This window comes from Gymnodraco acuticeps, unplaced genomic scaffold (assembly GCF_902827175.1).
Source record: "Gymnodraco acuticeps unplaced genomic scaffold, fGymAcu1.1, whole genome shotgun sequence".
NCBI lineage: Eukaryota > Metazoa > Chordata > Actinopteri > Perciformes > Bathydraconidae > Gymnodraco > Gymnodraco acuticeps.
The window spans coordinates 3,124,324-3,141,691 of NW_022990513.1; the positions used below are offsets into that span (position 1 = coordinate 3,124,324).

The 17,368-nt window shown below is 42.7% G+C and overlaps 1 protein-coding gene across 3 annotated transcripts in view; it reads left to right on the forward strand.

The window, feature by feature from the left end:
* Positions 1-12,996, forward strand: part of tango6 (transport and golgi organization 6 homolog (Drosophila)) — a 29,153-nt gene extending 16,157 nt beyond the window's left edge. For 2 of the 3 annotated variants that reach the window (XM_034227110.1, XM_034227112.1), the window contains exons 14-18: positions 820-877; positions 1,010-1,168; positions 2,591-2,742; positions 3,957-4,070; positions 12,618-12,996. In XM_034227110.1, coding sequence (XP_034083001.1) covers positions 820-877; positions 1,010-1,168; positions 2,591-2,742; positions 3,957-4,070; positions 12,618-12,794 — 660 coding nt within the window. In that variant the 3' untranslated portion in view covers positions 12,795-12,996. The remainder of the gene's footprint in view (positions 1-819; positions 878-1,009; positions 1,169-2,590; positions 2,743-3,956; positions 4,071-12,617) is intronic. The other variant, XM_034227111.1, reaches the window with a different exon arrangement.
* The last annotated feature ends 4,372 nt before the right edge of the window (positions 12,997-17,368 follow it).

The following is a 17,368-nucleotide window of genomic DNA, read 5'->3' on the forward strand; positions in this document are numbered from 1 at the left end:
GTATGCGCCTTTTGATAACCTTCAGCCCCCTACTATCACATCAGTATTGATTTTTCTCTTCATGCAATGATTCGGTTGAGTTCTCTAACATTGTACAGGTCACCTTCCATATGTTCTCTCCTCCCCCCTTACTTCACCCCAAACTCTGGCACATTCTGTCCCAAGCCCCTTGGTTTCCCCACACAATCAAACCTTTCTCTTCAAAGACCCTTATTGTACCTGAGGTCATGTTTAATTATTCACTTTGACAGTGTTGTGATGTGTTTTTAATTTATTGAGCTTTGCCAGTATTGATCCTCTGTGGTTCCCCTGCAAGTTCCATGTCACATATTTTATGTTAACAGAAGGTATATAACCATACACAGTCTGTGTGTGTAATGATGCTGATGGTATATAACCAGACACAGTCTGTGTGTGTAATGATGCTGATGGTATATAACCAGACACAGTCTGTGTGTGTAATGATGCTGATGGTATATAACCAGACACCGTCTGTGTGTGTAATGATGCTGATGGTATATAACCATACACAGTCTGTGTGTGTAATGATGCTGATGGTATATAACCAGACACAGTCTGTGTGTATATTGATGCTGATGGTATATAACCAGACACAGTCTGTGTGTGTAATGATGCTGATGGTATATAACCAGACACAGTCTGTGTGTATATTGATGCTGATGGTATATAACCAGACACAGTCTGTGTGTATATTGATGCTGATGGTATATAACCAGACACAGTCTGTGTGTATATTGATGCTGATGGTATATTGCCATACACTGTCTGGGTTTTAATCTGATGGCATGTCTTCTCCAGCTCTTCTTAGAAAACCTGGAGCATGAGGACTCATTTGTCTACCTGTCAGCAATTCAAGGTAATACAATTATGCAACTTGCCTAAGTGTGAAGTTTTCATAGAGTTTTATGATTATTGATCTCAAGCTATGGTCTGAAGCTGTTGGCAGTAACTCTTGAAAGCAGACAGACTGAGTGTGAACTGTCTCCAGGTCTGGCTGCTTTGGCTGATTCATACCCTGAGAGGATTCTGGAGAGGCTTCTCAAAGACTTCCAACATGGCCCCTCACTCCCTACATCCATCACTGAGCACTCCCTGGAAACCCGGCTCAAAGTGGGAGAAGTCCTGATGAGGGCAAGTCGGGCAATGGGTGAGCATCATCTCTAGTTCGGTAACACAAATGTTGATTTAAAAGCCATTTCCTGACGCCTACGATGGGTTCAATTATTTTGATGAAAACCCAAAATCATTCACACTGAAGCATTTTAAGAGTAAGATGGAAACCACTCTGATGTCTGTTGAAGTAAGCAGCTGAAGGCAGGACATGGTCGGCCTTGTTAACAGTAGAATGAAAACTGGAAGCTAGATCTGTTCAAAAGTTTAAAAAAACGTATGTAAAACCACCATAACCGTGCTACATGCATAATAAATGAACAAAGGATCCTTAAACGTCATTGGATAACATCACACAGCAGCAAGTTACTGATGCTGACATACAGTAGTGAATGTTAATGAGTGTAGTTACTGTGGCAGCAGTTGACAGGAGGAGGATTCAGTGTGTGCCACATGTTTTAAAACATCTGCCCTTATCTGAATCAAGAAACCTAGTCATTTGTTTTACTGTGAGTGGTAAACATTGTTGGAATGATAAATCAGTATCCATATTTGTTGAAAGGATTATGTGTGTTTGGTGGACAGCTCTCATGCAGGACAGGGCCGGCCTGTTGTCCTGCAGATCTCAGTCAGAAGGGCCCCTGTGTATGAGACCCTTTCCCTGATTAATACCCTGTTTTGTTTTGGTCCCAGCTCTGGTTTTATCTGCCAGATTGCCATCGTACTGCTTCTCTGGGACAATTGGGGGGTTTATATATTTGCTGAGAGATTCGGTAGACCTTCAGTTTGCCGCATAGACATCCAGAGAGCCTCTGTTTGTCCTCAACCCCCAGAGGGGCCGAGATCTGCCCTTTGTCAGGCTGTCCTCTGGAAGTGTGTGTGTGTGTATATGATTCTTAATGAGAAACAGACAATAACAGTTGCTGCTAAAATAAAACGTATTGCTTGAATTGAAAAAGAGAGAAAATCATTTCACACTTTATTTTATTTTCTTAATTAATTCAACATCCAACTGAACACATTGTGCTAATATATTTTTAATTAAAGCACATCACAGCAATTAAAGGAGCTGGATGTATGTTTAACCCAGTGTGACCCTCATCAAGCTAGATATTAGTCTTCATCAATGTTAATGTGAGTGGGTTCATGTTGTTTGCATCAGTGAGCAGAGGGGTGAACGTATGGGTTTTATTTGGTATTACAGACAGCCTGAGAAAACCTACCGTCTGTTGCATTTGATTATAACTGTGTTTTAAATAAGGCATTGCATCAGATCATCATGTAATATGTAAGCTGATGTCACCGTGTTCTCAATAAAAGATGCAGGCCCCTTGGTAATTAGGCCGACATCTTTGTTTACTTGATAAATAATAAGGTCTAGTTTTCCTTACCGTAAATGCATCTCAGATTTATAACCTGGCAGCTAACCACCCCCCCCCCCCCCCCCCTCCTTATCCAGGGGAACTTGCGCCCCACTTCGGGCGTCCTCTGGTGGGAGTCTTCCTGCAGGGAACCAGGGACCCGGACCCTGGCGTGCGGGCCAGCAGCCTGTCTAACCTGGGGGAGCTGTGTCCTCGGCTGGACTCCGCCCTGCCAGCGCTGGCCCAGGAGGTGAGAGGAGGTTTCAACAGGGGACAGTAAACACACCGCCAGGGCTGGGCCCTGTATACATCAATTATAAGCTGCCGCTTTATCCAAAACTACATACAATAAGTGCATTTAGCCACTCAAAATGCAAGAATCCTGCAGCTACATTAGCTTTCAATAAGCCAAAACCTTTGTGAGTAATACTGCATTGGCTTCAACTAAAGCAATCCTTCCTAAGTTGTTAGTCTGCACTGGAAGATGTATAGACTTTCTATATTTTATTTGTATATCATACATAGTCGAAAATATTGTGATATGTGATTTTATCCATGCAGTATCACCCAGCCTAGCTGCAGCACATTGTGGTTATAAGAAAAATCTGTCTTTCAAACTGCTGCGCTGTGTCTGAAATATTTTATCGGAGCTCTTATCTATTAATGGATTTCGTCTTTAAATGTTCCTCCGAAGTGCACCAATATGATGCATTTATTATTAAAATGTAAAAAATCTAAGTTCTGGCTCTCACCTCAGCAGCTGATAGGTCTTTGTGATAGATGGTGCTGTAACACTTACCTGACATAATGATTCCATTATTAGCTAATTGCCTATGACCTCATGTTTATACCACTGTAAATATATATGTGTGTGGGGCGACTGTGGCTGCAAGGGACTGCAGTCATCTTTCAATCTGAAGGTTGTGGGTCTGATCCCAGCCCTGTGCAGTCCACATGTGGATGTATCCTTGGGCAAGATACTTAACCCTGAGTTGTTACCAATGGCCAACAGTGCGTGGGAATGTGTTGTATGATTGTTAGCTTACTTGAGCACAAATGGCACGTTGCACTGTATGAATGAGGTGTGAATGGGTGAATGATGAGTTGTTGAATGCAAAACTCTTTTTGAGGATCGTAGACTGGATAAAAGGCTATATAAGTATAGTCCATTTACGTGTGTGTGTGTGTGTGTGTGTGTGTGGTGTGTGTGTGTGTGTGTGTGTGTGTGTGTGTGTGTGTGTGTGTGTACGAGTATATGTGTGTGTGTGTGTGTGGTGTGTGTGTGTGTGTGGTGTGTGTGTGTGTGTGTGTGTGTGTGTGTGTGTGTGTGTGTGTGTGTGTGTGTGTGGTGTGTGTGTGTGTGTGTGTGTGTGTGTGTGTGTGTGTGTGTGTGTGTGTGTGTGTGTGTGTGTGTGTGTGTGTGTGTGTGTGTGTGTGTGTGTGTGTGTGTGTGTGTGTGTGTAGCTCAGCTCTTGTCTTACTGCTCTGATAAAGACAGAGAAGGAGGCGGAAGTGAGGAGAGCTTCTGTCCATGTCATCACCCTGCTGCTGCGAGGCCTCAGCGACAAAACTACCCAGGTATTTGTGCGCTATTTATTTTTCATCAAACCATACATACTGTACATTTCCCCAACCACACATGTATAAACTAGCTCGGCAACGATTATAATTTTTTATTGTGATTAATCGCATGATTTTCTGCGATTAATCGCATTGTTATTTGCAAAATTCAATAATGAATTCAAAAGTAGTTTATCTCGATTGTATTGCTATATGAACACAAGCACAATAACCATGGCGACCGGTCCACCCCACCTCTTTGCACATTCTACATTGTCATAAAAAATACTTTAATTGTATACGTATATTTTTCATAGGTAAATATGATATAGTTGGTGTCAGTAAAATGTAGGATCTACAATTAAATATCGATTAAAATTGTGTTACGATGTCTAAAGTTACTGATAAGTCACGTGTTTTCAGCCTGGGGTGCAGGAGACTTTGCCCGTTGACCCCTATACAACCATGATCGACCCTCGTTAGAAGTAGGGCTGTCCTGAATACCATTGTTCAGGCTCCGGATATTCGGCCCGGGGGGGGGTGCGTAGTAATCAGCAGCGAACGCTTCAACACGTGTATTTCGGTTTTATTCACGCCATTCATTTTGTTATTCTACAATATTGTTGTTTTATAGTTATTTGTTAATGTAACCCAATTTGTGTTCTTTGAAATTGAAAAGGATATTGCATTGTGTTTGTTACTTTCGTTGCAGTTGTATACGTCTTAAGTGTAATTTGGTTTGGCTTCCTATTTTTTATGGACATGCTTTTATTTTGAAGGAGTGTTACCGCTGTTGACAGGAAGTTGTTGTTGCTATGGAAACAACGTGACGGAGATTAATGGAGAAAAGTAATGTCTACATATAAAGACGGAGAAAGTAAACAATAAAGTTTATGGTTACGTGTTAGCACCCCCCGAAGAGGCACAAGCTCTTACGTTGATATTGGAGATTTCAATAAATTTAATTTAAAAAAAATAAAAAATAAATACGAATATCCGAATATCGAAATTGAAACCCGGATAGTACTCCAACAAACGAATATTTGGATATTTAGGATCAACTCCTGAACAACAACAAAAAGCCGGCGTTTTATCCAGTTTGTACACAACGATGGAGAAACTTAACAAGCAGCAGTGGTCCACTGAAGAGACCAGCTACCTACTGGGAATCTGGTCTTCCGAAGAGGTACAGAGGAAGCTGGAGCACAATCGGCCATTGTTGTGGTCGGTGTGAGTTGTGAGGGGTTTCCGCGCGGTTTGGCTTTATGAAGCAGGCACGCAAACGGTTACGTCATGACGATGACGCAATGACGCAGCACCAGTCGGACTCTGGGCAGTGTGTAAAGAGCCGGAGCTAAACCGAAGAACCGGTTCTGAACCTGAAAAGCTCTAGCACGGAGCTTGAACCGGAGTTGCTTTAGTGTGAATGAGGTATTAGTGAGTGAGTGAGTGACGTTGAGTGAGAGAGAGTTGGACGGAGACGGAGGCCCAATTCCAATCCACACCCTACCCCTACACACTACCCCTCCGTTTGCCCGTTGTCGTGGAGGGGCCGCCACATTAAGTGCTGTTCCAAACCAACGAGTGTGGAGGGGGAGTGGGTTATCAAACCCTCCAATGCCCCTTTCACACCAACGCGGTTCCCGTTCTAGCTCCGTGCTAGAGCTTTTCTGGTTCGGAACCGGTTCTTCTTTTCAGCCCCCGTTTAGTTCACACCGCCCAGAGCCCGACTGGTGCTGCCGCAGCTGCGTCATGACGTCACCGTTTATGTCGTTGATTTTCTCCCCAGCGGCGCTCACTACAACAACAATGGGGGACTGCATCGGGTCGATGATCGTGTTGCTTTTACAAAGCCAGATATATTCCTGGGGAGAAAAAGGTTCCAATTTCTGATTGGCTGTGCGAATTGCAAACCACGCCCCGTAAAACTCTGAAAAGTTTTTGTGAAGCCCCCATTTTATTTCCTTTCCTCTCTCACCAACGGAGAGAGACTGACTTATGGCAACACAAAATAAAACGTGGGATCGGTGGAGTGATGAGGAGGTGTCGGCGCTTCTGGCGATTTACCCGGGGCTTCGGGTGGCGATTTATACGCCACCCGAAGTTGTTTGCGGCCTGTCAGTAAACCTAAAGCAGAAGAAGAAGTGACGTCAGTGGCTTCATTTGCCTAATCCTCCCTCAGGGACTTATTCCGGTGTGAACGCGATTTACTAGGATAGTTACTGGACTAAAGAGTTTGGCGGGACTAAGTACTGGGAACTAAGTACGACAAAGTACTTGGTGTGAAAGCGGCTAATGCTATGGTTGTTTTTCTGGGGTTGGCCTAGGTCCCTTAGTTCCAGTGAAGAGGATTCTTAATGCTTCATCTTACCAAGTCATTTTGGACAATTCTATGCTTCCAACTTTGTGGAAACAGTTTGGGGAAGCATGACTGTGCCCCAGGTGGCCCAATACTTTTGTCTATATAGTATCAGAAAACTCTAAAAAGCATGAACAAACTAGAGTCCACATGGAAAATGCTATGACTAGCCATGTTTGGGAAAGTAAACACAGCTGTCAAACGTAATGAAGGCTACAGGATAAGGATATGTAAGCATAATAAGGAGATTGACAAAAACAGGTACTTCCTTTCTAAATTAATAGACTGTATCTAGTTCTGTGGTGCCTTTGAGCTAGCCCTGCGTTGTAATATGACATATGTTTTTACTTTGTGTATACGTTTGCTTACATTTAGGTAGAGCCCCCCCTGGAGAAAGATGCACCAGCCACTACTGGCAATAACATTTGGTTTGCAAACACTTTAAACAAATAAGGTGCTTTTTAACAGGAGTATTGCATTTACAAAGTAGCAGTTAAAATATGTATTGTAAATCTCAACTTAAACATGAGTTAATGTAATCAAATACAAATTATAAAGCTATTGTGGGGGAAATTTCTGTAGCAATGGAGAGTCAGGACTCAAATGGCGCATTTCCACTACAGGGCCTCGCTCGGTATGGCTAGGCCTCGTTAGGCCTTGTTAAGCCAGGCTCACTTTATGCTGCGTTTCCATTACAGTTTAGGAACTGGGGCAATAACTATAGTAACGCAGTGTATGCGGAGCCGTGATGTCCTCTTCAATGAGAACCACAGAAAAACAACATCAGCCGTTAGCTGTTAGCACTCAAGCTCACAGCTCTTCATATCTGTTCAGAAACTAGACTAAAGTTAAACAAGTACAAACCACAGACTGTCTGTCATGGCGAATACAGTCGCTGGTTTATTTATGTCTGTATCGGCCGTTGTTGTGAGTGTGGACAGTCGGAGCATATATAACGTTAGCTTAGCCAAGCTCCATTTAGAAAACATGCATTTTAAAAGGGTTTTTCGCCTGCCGTCTGTCTGCAGACTTGTCCAAACATTAATTCATGGTTTTTCCTAACCGGTATCAGTATGTTGTTACTTCGGCATCATTTTAAAACGTGTATTACAATTAAATCGCGGTAAAATATGTTCATTTTGTTGTAGTTGTAGCCCCCTTGCCAGCGATTCTCTCTCTAGTTTAGCATACTCAGCCCGACTCAGACTGGTTATTGGCCCGGAAAGAACCTCGATTTTATGGGGCCAGAAAAACTGTGAAAAAGTACCCGCTAGCCGGTACTACGCCAAGTGGAAACGCAACCAAAAACGGGCCGGGCACGGCACGCTTAAAGCGAGCTCCGCGCTGTAGTGGAAATGCGCCAAAAGAGACACGAGGAGAGCTGGAGCTTTGATGGCAAACACTGACGGTTTATTTGGAGCTTCGGCCGGAGAATTCACAAGACATGTCACGGGCCACGAGTTGACCACACGGTTGAGGTGCCACAATCAGTTCTGAAGAGCCCTCCTGTAGCTCCAGGTTTGAACTAGTTCAGAGTGTAATAATCAACATTCTTCAATAGATAGACTAAACAGCTGGTGAAACTGAATCACATTTGTTGTCGCATATGGCTCGGGGTCATCTACACCCTGAGGAGGATGTGCTCAGGTGTCCCACAACAATAACTATCTCTGACCGACAGTTGCCCGGTCATAAACTGGTAACAACAACAAAATGCTAGGGCAGCCCCTCCTTAAGGGAGATAGCGGCTGCCCAAGGTTGGGCATCTGCGTCAGAGGGCAAAAGGTAAACATGTAGACAGAATTATTCCCTGACAGCTATTGCCACTGCCAGGGCATTAACGTTGTATCTAGTTTGTTATAGAAGTTCCCCTCAGAGTCCAGAGATAAGAAAATATAACTTTGCAGTGGTTACAAATAACCCTGGTTCTATCAACTCCTCTGTCTGAAGAGATGTAACATTTCCATGTAAGAGTTTGGTACCTTCCTCCATGTTTCTGTCCCGCCACTTCTTTCTGTTTCTGTTCATGTGCAGTCTTAGGCCCGCCACCTATGCTCTCATTGGTTGAGATGCGTGATGACGCCCATCCTAAGCCAATACTGATCAACATCCCGCCCCTCCTGTGACCCATGGTCTGTCTGTATGTGTATCCAGAGCCAGTGAGCCACGGAACTTTCTAAATAATAATATGAATTTTTTTTAAAAACTGTTAATGCGCGATAAAATAATTGTCGGTGTTAACTTGGCCAGCTTGAGTATAAAGATCCACTGTGAACAAGTCATTTCTGTCTTTTGTGTAGAACCTCGATGTCCTGCACTTGAGCTTTAGGTCAAGAAAGACCTGTTACATTTACATAAACAGAAAAATTACATGCTCATAAATCCTGTAAAATCTTAACAAATGCATTTCTTAGTTTTTGACATTGTATTTGGCAAAAAGGAATAAAAGGGAAGGTGTCTCTTCAGTCCCCAAAGTTCAGCTAACATTACTGTTAGCCTTTTTATTAGGGCCAAAGGTTAGTGAGGACCTTCACAAAAAAAAAACTAATTATGAGGGCGGTATCAGATGTATTTTATTATTGTGTTTAAAGAAATGTAATAATTGAATTGATTGACAGCGGTAAGCGTAGACATGTCTGTGTGTGGACTGCTGGAGGCAGGGGTCCTCTCTGTGTTTCAGAATCCCAGTCTACCTGTGGGTCACACACTAATGTTCTCACTGAGCACAGGAAGGAGACTCACTCGAAACACCGTGTTTCACAGTCTCTGGTTCCTCTCGTGGTGCAGTGTGTTTCCTGTCTCTGCTGAAGTGTTGTTCTTAGATAGTCCCCTTGGCTCGGGCTGATCACATCAGTTCCTCGGCCTCCTAAAATAGACGCAGCAAGCCAGGCTTTCTGAATTCACTGATTACTGTGCAAGTCTGAAGGTTAGACATGGTAGCACCTCTGCCAGTTTATGTATTCAAAGCAAAATATATATATATATATATATATATATATATATATTTGTTGGACGACATTGGATGTTTGAGGTTTAGATACACAAGTATTACTACAAGGTACTATTCATTGTGATATTGGCTCTTTTTATTGTGTGAACTAGTGATATAAGATTCATTCAAATTAGCATTATCCTTTCATTGTCGTCACATCCTTGCTACAGATTAAAATATGTATTGCTCTATTAATCAGCTTGTTGTTAATTCAGCTGGGAACAAAACGCGCTGTCTCTCATCCTTGGACCACTTGGGTTACATACGGAAGAAAGAAAAGGAAAATCTTCCACCTGTGGGGGCTCAGTGCTGTGTGTGTGCTGCTGGCTCCAATGTGACGTGGCTCCTGATTACTCCTGATGCTCTGTGCAGCTGCTGGTCCCAGGTCAGGTCCTGTCATTACAGAGCAGCAGCAGCAGCTGTTGAGGGCTAATGACACACACAGTGACATGGAAACAGATGAGAGGGCCAGAGCAGCACCATGTGAGAGAGGAGGGGGCCAGGTGGGGGGGGGGGGGGGGCTGTCTGCATCTCACCTCTCACTGTTACTGACGCATTTTCCCTCCACTCTGTCAAAACAGATCTTCTGTGAAAGAATGCCCAACATGACTGTTGTCTGGTTTTCTACATGCATTTCTGATGTTGCAAATTGTAGCGTGAACCTCTGTGACGTATACATTGTGTATCTGCCTCACATCAAGTGGCCGTGTGTTTGACCTGAAACATTGGAAATGGTTATATCAGTAAGATAACACACCGTTAACATGCTCCTCTGACTCTCTCTTGACCCTAAGCAATCTGAATATGTACTGTGCAGTCCACCACTGAACAAAAGAAAAGTGGATAGGATCTAATAAGAGGTTTCTTTAATTGGAAGAAAATAAAGCATTGTTTACTTGGCCATTGATCTGTTATTGCTATTCTTTGGATTAATAACTGATCAAATGTGTATTACTATTTTAGAGGTGAGATCTTTGAGTTTCTTGCTCTGTCTGAGTTGTAGTTTATGACCCATTATGAGACATTATACCTGGGGAGCTAGGTATTTTGCTGCTTGATGAAAATCAACCATTTGAACAGAATAGTGTCCGATTCATTTTTGTTTTATTTTCTTTCTGTCAAGTTAAATATAAGTGTGTATTACAATGCTATGCCACTTGCATCGTTTCGCCACACACACACACAGCATGAACATTTGAACTCAGCCTCAATCACCATCAGTTATTCATTCCTTTTCTCTTTTTCCTTTTAAGGATTTAAGGGGAAAGTCTTCATGGATTTACTCTTTCAGTTTAAATATGGCAACAAAAGCCTTGAATGAGTTAAATAACAGTTAGATGTTCAATGCAATTTCTCTTTGCCAAGCTGCAGATTTATTTGTGCTTTATGACGTTGTTGTTGTTTTTACACCTTGACAGTTCATTTCCAAGTTTCCTTTTTCTTGCTTAATTGTACTCAACCAACTTTGAACAGTTACAGTGGGGCAAAACAGTATTTAGTCAGCCACCAATTGTGCAAGTTCTCCCACTTAAAAAGATGAGAGAGGCCTGTAATTTTCATCCTAGGTACACTTCAACTATGAGAGACAGAATGGGGGGAAATAATCCAGGAAATCACATTGTAGGATTTTTAATGAATGAATTGGTAAATTCCTCTGTAAAATAAGTATTTGGTCACCTACAAACAAACAAGATTTCTGGCTCTCACAGACCTGTAACTTCTTCTTTAAGAGCCTCCTCTGTCCTCCACTTGTTAACTGTATTAATGGCACCTGTTTGAACTCGTTATCAGTATAAAAGACACCTGTCCACAACCTCAAACAGTCACACTCCAAACTCCACTATGGCCAAGACCAAAGAGCTGTCAAAGGACACCAGAAACAAAATTGTAGACCTGCACCAGGCTGGGAAGACTGAATCTGCAATAGGTAAGCAGCTTGGTGTGAAGAAATCAACTGTGGGAGCAATTATTAGAAAATGGAAGACATACAAGACCACTGATAATCTCCCTCGATCTGGGGCTCCACGCGAGATCTCACCCCGTGGGGTCAAAATGATCACAAGAACGGTGAGCAAAAATCCCAGAACCACACGGGGACCTAGTCAATGACCTGCAGAGAGCTGGGACCAAAGTAACAAAGGCTACCATCAGTAACACACTACGCCGCCAGGGACTCAAATCCTGCAGTGCCAGACGTGTCCCCCTGCTTAAGCCAGTACATGTCCAGGCCCGTCTGAAGTTTGCTAGAGAGCATTTAGATGATCCAGAAGATGATTGGGAGAATGTCATATGGTCAGATGAAACCAAAATAGAACTTTTTGGTAAAAACTCAACTAGACGTGTTTGGAGGAGAAAGAATGCTGAGTTGCATCCAAAGAACACCATACCTACTGTGAAACATGGGGGTGGAAACATCATGCTTTGGGGCTGTTTTTCTGCAAAGGGACCAGGACGACTGATCCGTGTAAAGGAAATAATGAATGGGGCCATGTATCGTGAGATTTTGAGTGACAACCTCCTTCCATCAGCAAGGGCATTGAAGATGAAACGTGGCTGGGTCTTTCAGCATGACAATGATCCCAAACACACCGCCCGGGCAACGAAGGAGTGGCTTCGGAAGAAGCATTTCAAGGTCCTGGAGTGGCCTAGCCAGTCTCCAGATCTCAACCCCATAGAGAATCTTTGGAGGGAGTTGAAAGTCTGTGTTGCCCAGCGACAGCCCCAAAACATCACTGCTCTAGAGGAGATCTGCATGGAGGAATGGGCCAAAATACCAGCAACAGTGTGTGAACACCTTGTGAAGACTTACAGAAAACGTTTAACCTCTGTCATTGCCAACAAAGGGTATATAACAAAGTATTGAGATGAACTTTCGTTATTGACCAAATACTTATTTTCCACCATAATTTGCAAATAAATTCTTTAAAAATCAGACAATGTGATTTTCTGGATTCTTTCCCCTCATTTTGTCTCTCATCGTTGAAGTATACCTAGGATGAAAATGACAGGCCTCTCTCATCTTTTTAAGTGGGAGAACTTGCACAATTGGTGGCTGACTAAATACTTTTTTTGCCCCACTGTATGTGGTTACATACAACTTGGGTCTTTTTGTAGAAGTTTTTGCTCATTAATTCTAATGATATATACATATAACCCTGTTTCCTGTGTAATGAGCAGAGCAGTGAACCTCTGTCCCTCTCTCTGACTGCTATAGGTTCTCAGTGATGTTCTGTTGGACCTGTACCGGGCTCTGAAGTGGGTGGTGCGCTCCGACCCGGATGACGTTGCGGTGCTCCACGCTCAGCTGGCTCTGGAGGAGCTCGATGACGTGATGAGGAGGTTCATCTTCCCTGAGCAGAAGCTGGAGAAGAAGATTGTTGTCCTGCCATAGAACTCAAATGGTATTTCTGCTGAACCTCATATGAGGTATAGAGGACTTTATTTGTATATTCTCTGCTTATAGGCGGCAGTAGTTCTACCTCCCAGTGACTGCACCAGCAGGCCAAGTCCTTCCTTAAGAAAAAAGTCACCCTTTACCATTTACCGTGTTCTATTGAAATAGGTTACTTCTTAAATAAAGTTTTAAAAACATATTGTTCTTCATTTTTATTATAGAGTATACAAAATTGGTAACATACTGTTTAATATATGATTATTGTCACTATCTATCTGCTTAACACCTTATTAATAATCGCATGTCAAGAAGAACATCCTGAAGCCATTATTGTGTTGTTGTTATCAATGACAAAGGTAAGTGACAATGTGCAGCGAGGTGTTCATTAATGAATCACCAATCAGAATCCCTCTGATGGATTTACCAAATGTACCTTGTTTATATTATTTTGGCAGTGTATTATTTTATGAATCTCTGGAGGAGATTTACCCAGTCCAACCTGATGGTGCATTATGAGAAATGCCAGTGAGCCCCTTTTTTCTGCGATATGAAATCAATGAGGTTCCCCTTTTAATCGTAAACCGTTCCTATTGTGAGGTTAGTTTGTGTGATATTTTACAAACTCTCTTTGCAAGACAAGCTTGTAATACATTTATCTTTTCACCTTAAAGGGGACCTATTATGCAAAATCCACTTTTTAATGTCTCTTCTACATCAACATGTGTCCCCTCTTCTTCATGTCTCTTCTACATCAACATGTGTCCCCTCTTCTTCATGTCTCTTCTACATCAACATGTGTCCCCTCTTCTCCATGTCTCTTCTACATCAACATGTGTCCCCTCTTCTCCATGTCTCTTCTACATCAACATGTGTCCCCTCTTCTTCATGTCTCTTCTACATCAACATGTGTCCCCTCTTCTTCATGTCTCTTCTACATCAACATGTGTCCCCTCTTCTTCATGTCTCTTCTTCATCAACATGTGTCCCCTCTTCTTCATGTCTCTTCTACATCAACATGTGTCCCCTCTTCTTCATGTCTCTTCTACATCAACATGTGTCCCCTCTTCTTCATGTCTCTTCTACATCAACATGTGTCCCCTCTTCTTCATGTCTCTTCTACATCAACATGTGTCCCCTCTTCTCCATGTCTCTTCTACATCAACATGTGTCCCCTCTTCTTCATGTCTCTTCTTCATCAACATGTGTCCCCTCTTCTTCATGTCTCTTCTACATCAACATGTGTCCCCTCTTCTTCATGTCTCTTCTACATCAACATGTGTCCCCTCTTCTTCATGTCTCTTCTACATCAACATGTGTCCCCTCTTCTTCATGTCTCTTCTACATCAACATGTGTCCCCTCTTCTTCATGTCTCTTCTACATCAACATGTGTCCCCTCTTCTTCGTGTCTCTTCTACATCAACATGTGTCCCCTCTTCTTCATGTCTCTTCTACATCAACATGTGTCCCCTCTTCTTCATGTCTCTTCTACATCAACATGTGTCCCCTCTTCTTCATGTCTCTTCTACATCAACATGTGTCCCCCTCTTCTTCATGTCTCTTCTACATCAACATGTGTCCCCTCTTCTTCCGTGTCTCTCCTACATCAACATGTGTCCCCTCTTCTTCATGTCTCTTCTACATCAACATGTGTCCCCTCTTCTTCATGTCTCTTCTACATCAACATGTGTCCCCCTCTTCTGCATGTCTCTTCTACATCAACATGTGTCCCCTCTTCTTCATGTCTCTTCTACATCAACATGTGTCCCCTCTTCTTCATGTCTCTTCTACATCACACATGTGTCCCCTCTTCTTCATGTCTCTTCTACATCAACATGTGTCCCCTCTTCTTCATGTCTCTTCTACATCAACATGTGTCCCCTCTTCTTCATGTCTCTTCTACATCAACATGTGTCCCCTCTTCTTCATGTCTCTTCTACATCAACATGTGTCCCCTCTTCTTCATGTCTCTTCTACATCAACATGTGTCCCCTCTTCTTCATGTCTCTTCTACATCAACATGTGTCCCCTCTTCTTCATGTCTCTTCTACATCAACATGTGTCCCCTCTTCTTCTTGTCTCTTCTACATCAACATGTGTCCCCTCTTCTTCATGTCTCTTCTATATCAACATGTGTCCCCTCTTCTTCATGTCTCTTCTACATCAACATGTGTCCCCTCTTCTTCATGTCTCTTCTACATCAACATGTGTCCCCTCTTCTTCATGTCTCTTCTACATCAACATGTGTCCCCTCTTCTTCATGTCTCTTCATGTCTCTTCTTCATGTCTCTTCTACATCAACATGTGTCCCCTCTTCTCCATGTCTCTTCTACATCAACATGTGTCCCCTCTTCTTCATGTCTCTTCTCATCAACATGTGTCCCCTCTTCTTCATGTCTCCTCTACATCAACATGTGTCCCCTCTTCTTCATGTCTCTTCTACATCAACATGTGTCCCCTCTTCTTCATGTCTCTTCTACATCAACATGTGTCCCCTCTTCTTCATGTCTCTTCTACATCAACATGTGTCCCCTCTTCTTCATGTCTCTTCTACATCAACATGTGTCCCCTCTTCTTCATGTCTCTTCTACATCAACACGTGTCCCCTCTTCTCCATGTCTCTTCTACATCAACATGTGTCCCCTCTTCTTCATGTCTCTTCTACATCAACATGTGTCCCCTCTTCTTCATGTCTCTTCTACATCAACATGTGTCCCCTCTTCTTCATGTCTCTTCTTCATCAACATGTGTCCCCTCTTCTTCATGTCTCTTCTACATCAACATGTGTCCCCTCTTCTTCATGTCTCTTCTACATCAACATGTGTCCCCTCTTCTTCATGTCTCTTCTACATCAACATGTGTCCCCTCTTCTTCATGTCTCTTCTACATCAACATGTGTCCCCTCTTCTTCATGTCTCTTCTACATCAACATGTGTCCCCTCTGTGGAAAGAGACTCTGAAAGTTTCAGGAACAAAGATTCTCTCTCTTTTTGATCCATTTCTATAAAAACCTGTCTGAAAATGAGCTGATCAGATTTTGGCCACTTTATGATCTCATGATGTTTTGTCTTGTGTAACCATTAGCCAATCAGCAACCAAGGTAACCCCCCCCCCCCCCCCCCCCCCCCTTATCACCTGAATCTCCTCCTAGAGCTCCATTGAGTTCTTTGTAACCAAATGTCTCTCAGAGGGGCGTGGGGAGGGGCTCCTTATTATCATCTAAAGTAACAGAGAATCAGCACTTTTGAAACGGGGCTGAAACAGAGGGGATTATGGGTAATGCTGCAATGATCTGTTTGGTGTTTCAGCCAATCAGAGACAGGTTCTGTATATATCTGAGACCTGTGATATATTGATGAAACACAGTATAATAGGGGACCTTTAAATGTAGGGTAGGTAATTTTGGAGAAACCAGCTCGAGTGCGCTAGAATTTGAAAATACACAACCGGAAAAAATCTGTCACTTCCTTACAGAGCCCCTCCTCCAACACACACGAACACGCACATGACCAATGAGGGCACGAGATAAGTTTGTGCACAGATGGAAGGCTGACAGGCAGGTAGGCCATCCAGTTACTTTAGCCGGCTCAGATGATTGGTCGTGCTTTTTACAGCGCCACGGCTTCCACAGATGATATTACTTTATGGATTTTTTGTCAAAGCACTTCAGATATTCATTGCTATCGGGATGTTAAGAGCATTCCATGGAATATAACAAAAAGTGTATCTCGAGCCGGTTTCTCAAACTTACCCACCCCACCTTTAATGAATACCACATAAGGAAGTGCCCTTTTCTGGGATTTGATCATTCATTAGTATAATTTTGATTTAAAGGAAAATGTATCCAAGATTTAACAAAAAAATTCAAACTTTCAGATTTCTTTAATAATCATCACCATTAGGCAGTTATTTTGACACCTGTTTGATATACGTTTATTGCAATTAAATCACAGCCAAATCTATGTGGGGTCATACTGCTGTTGTTAACAGGACTAATTTAGCCTCAACAAATAATAAAGCTCGAATGATCCTGCGGAAAACTGGTGCAGCCATCGTAAGGTTGTCTCTGAGAACATGGTGGCACGCATTAGATCAAATGATTTCTTCTTTAGCTCATAAGAACAATAGCCTGAAGTGGATACTGGACTACAGCTGGACTATCCGTGAACTAGAAGAAGAAAAACGAAGGCACTGGGGTCGGGCAGAGTTTGAACAGTCAGCTGAAAGAGAATGAGACATTCCTTCTTTTGTTAAATTCATTGGGCAATAGGTTAACAGTGTAAGAGGCATGACCTTCTCTGTGTGAACATACAACCTGCAAACTGAAGCAGAGTTAGCTTTGTTTGCAGCCCAGGAATATTTCCCCAAATGCGGAGTCAAGCTATCACTGTGGCAGGCGGAGCAGAAACACAGGCTCTTCATCACAGTGGCAGATTCAGGCCTCCACCACAGTCTGGCTCTCACATCACACTTGTGTTTACTCTGGGGCGTATGTATTTTCTGTTAGTCACCAAAAATAACCTGCAGCAAGGTTTTTACCTCTAAAAATAAATGATATTATGGGTCTGTTTGA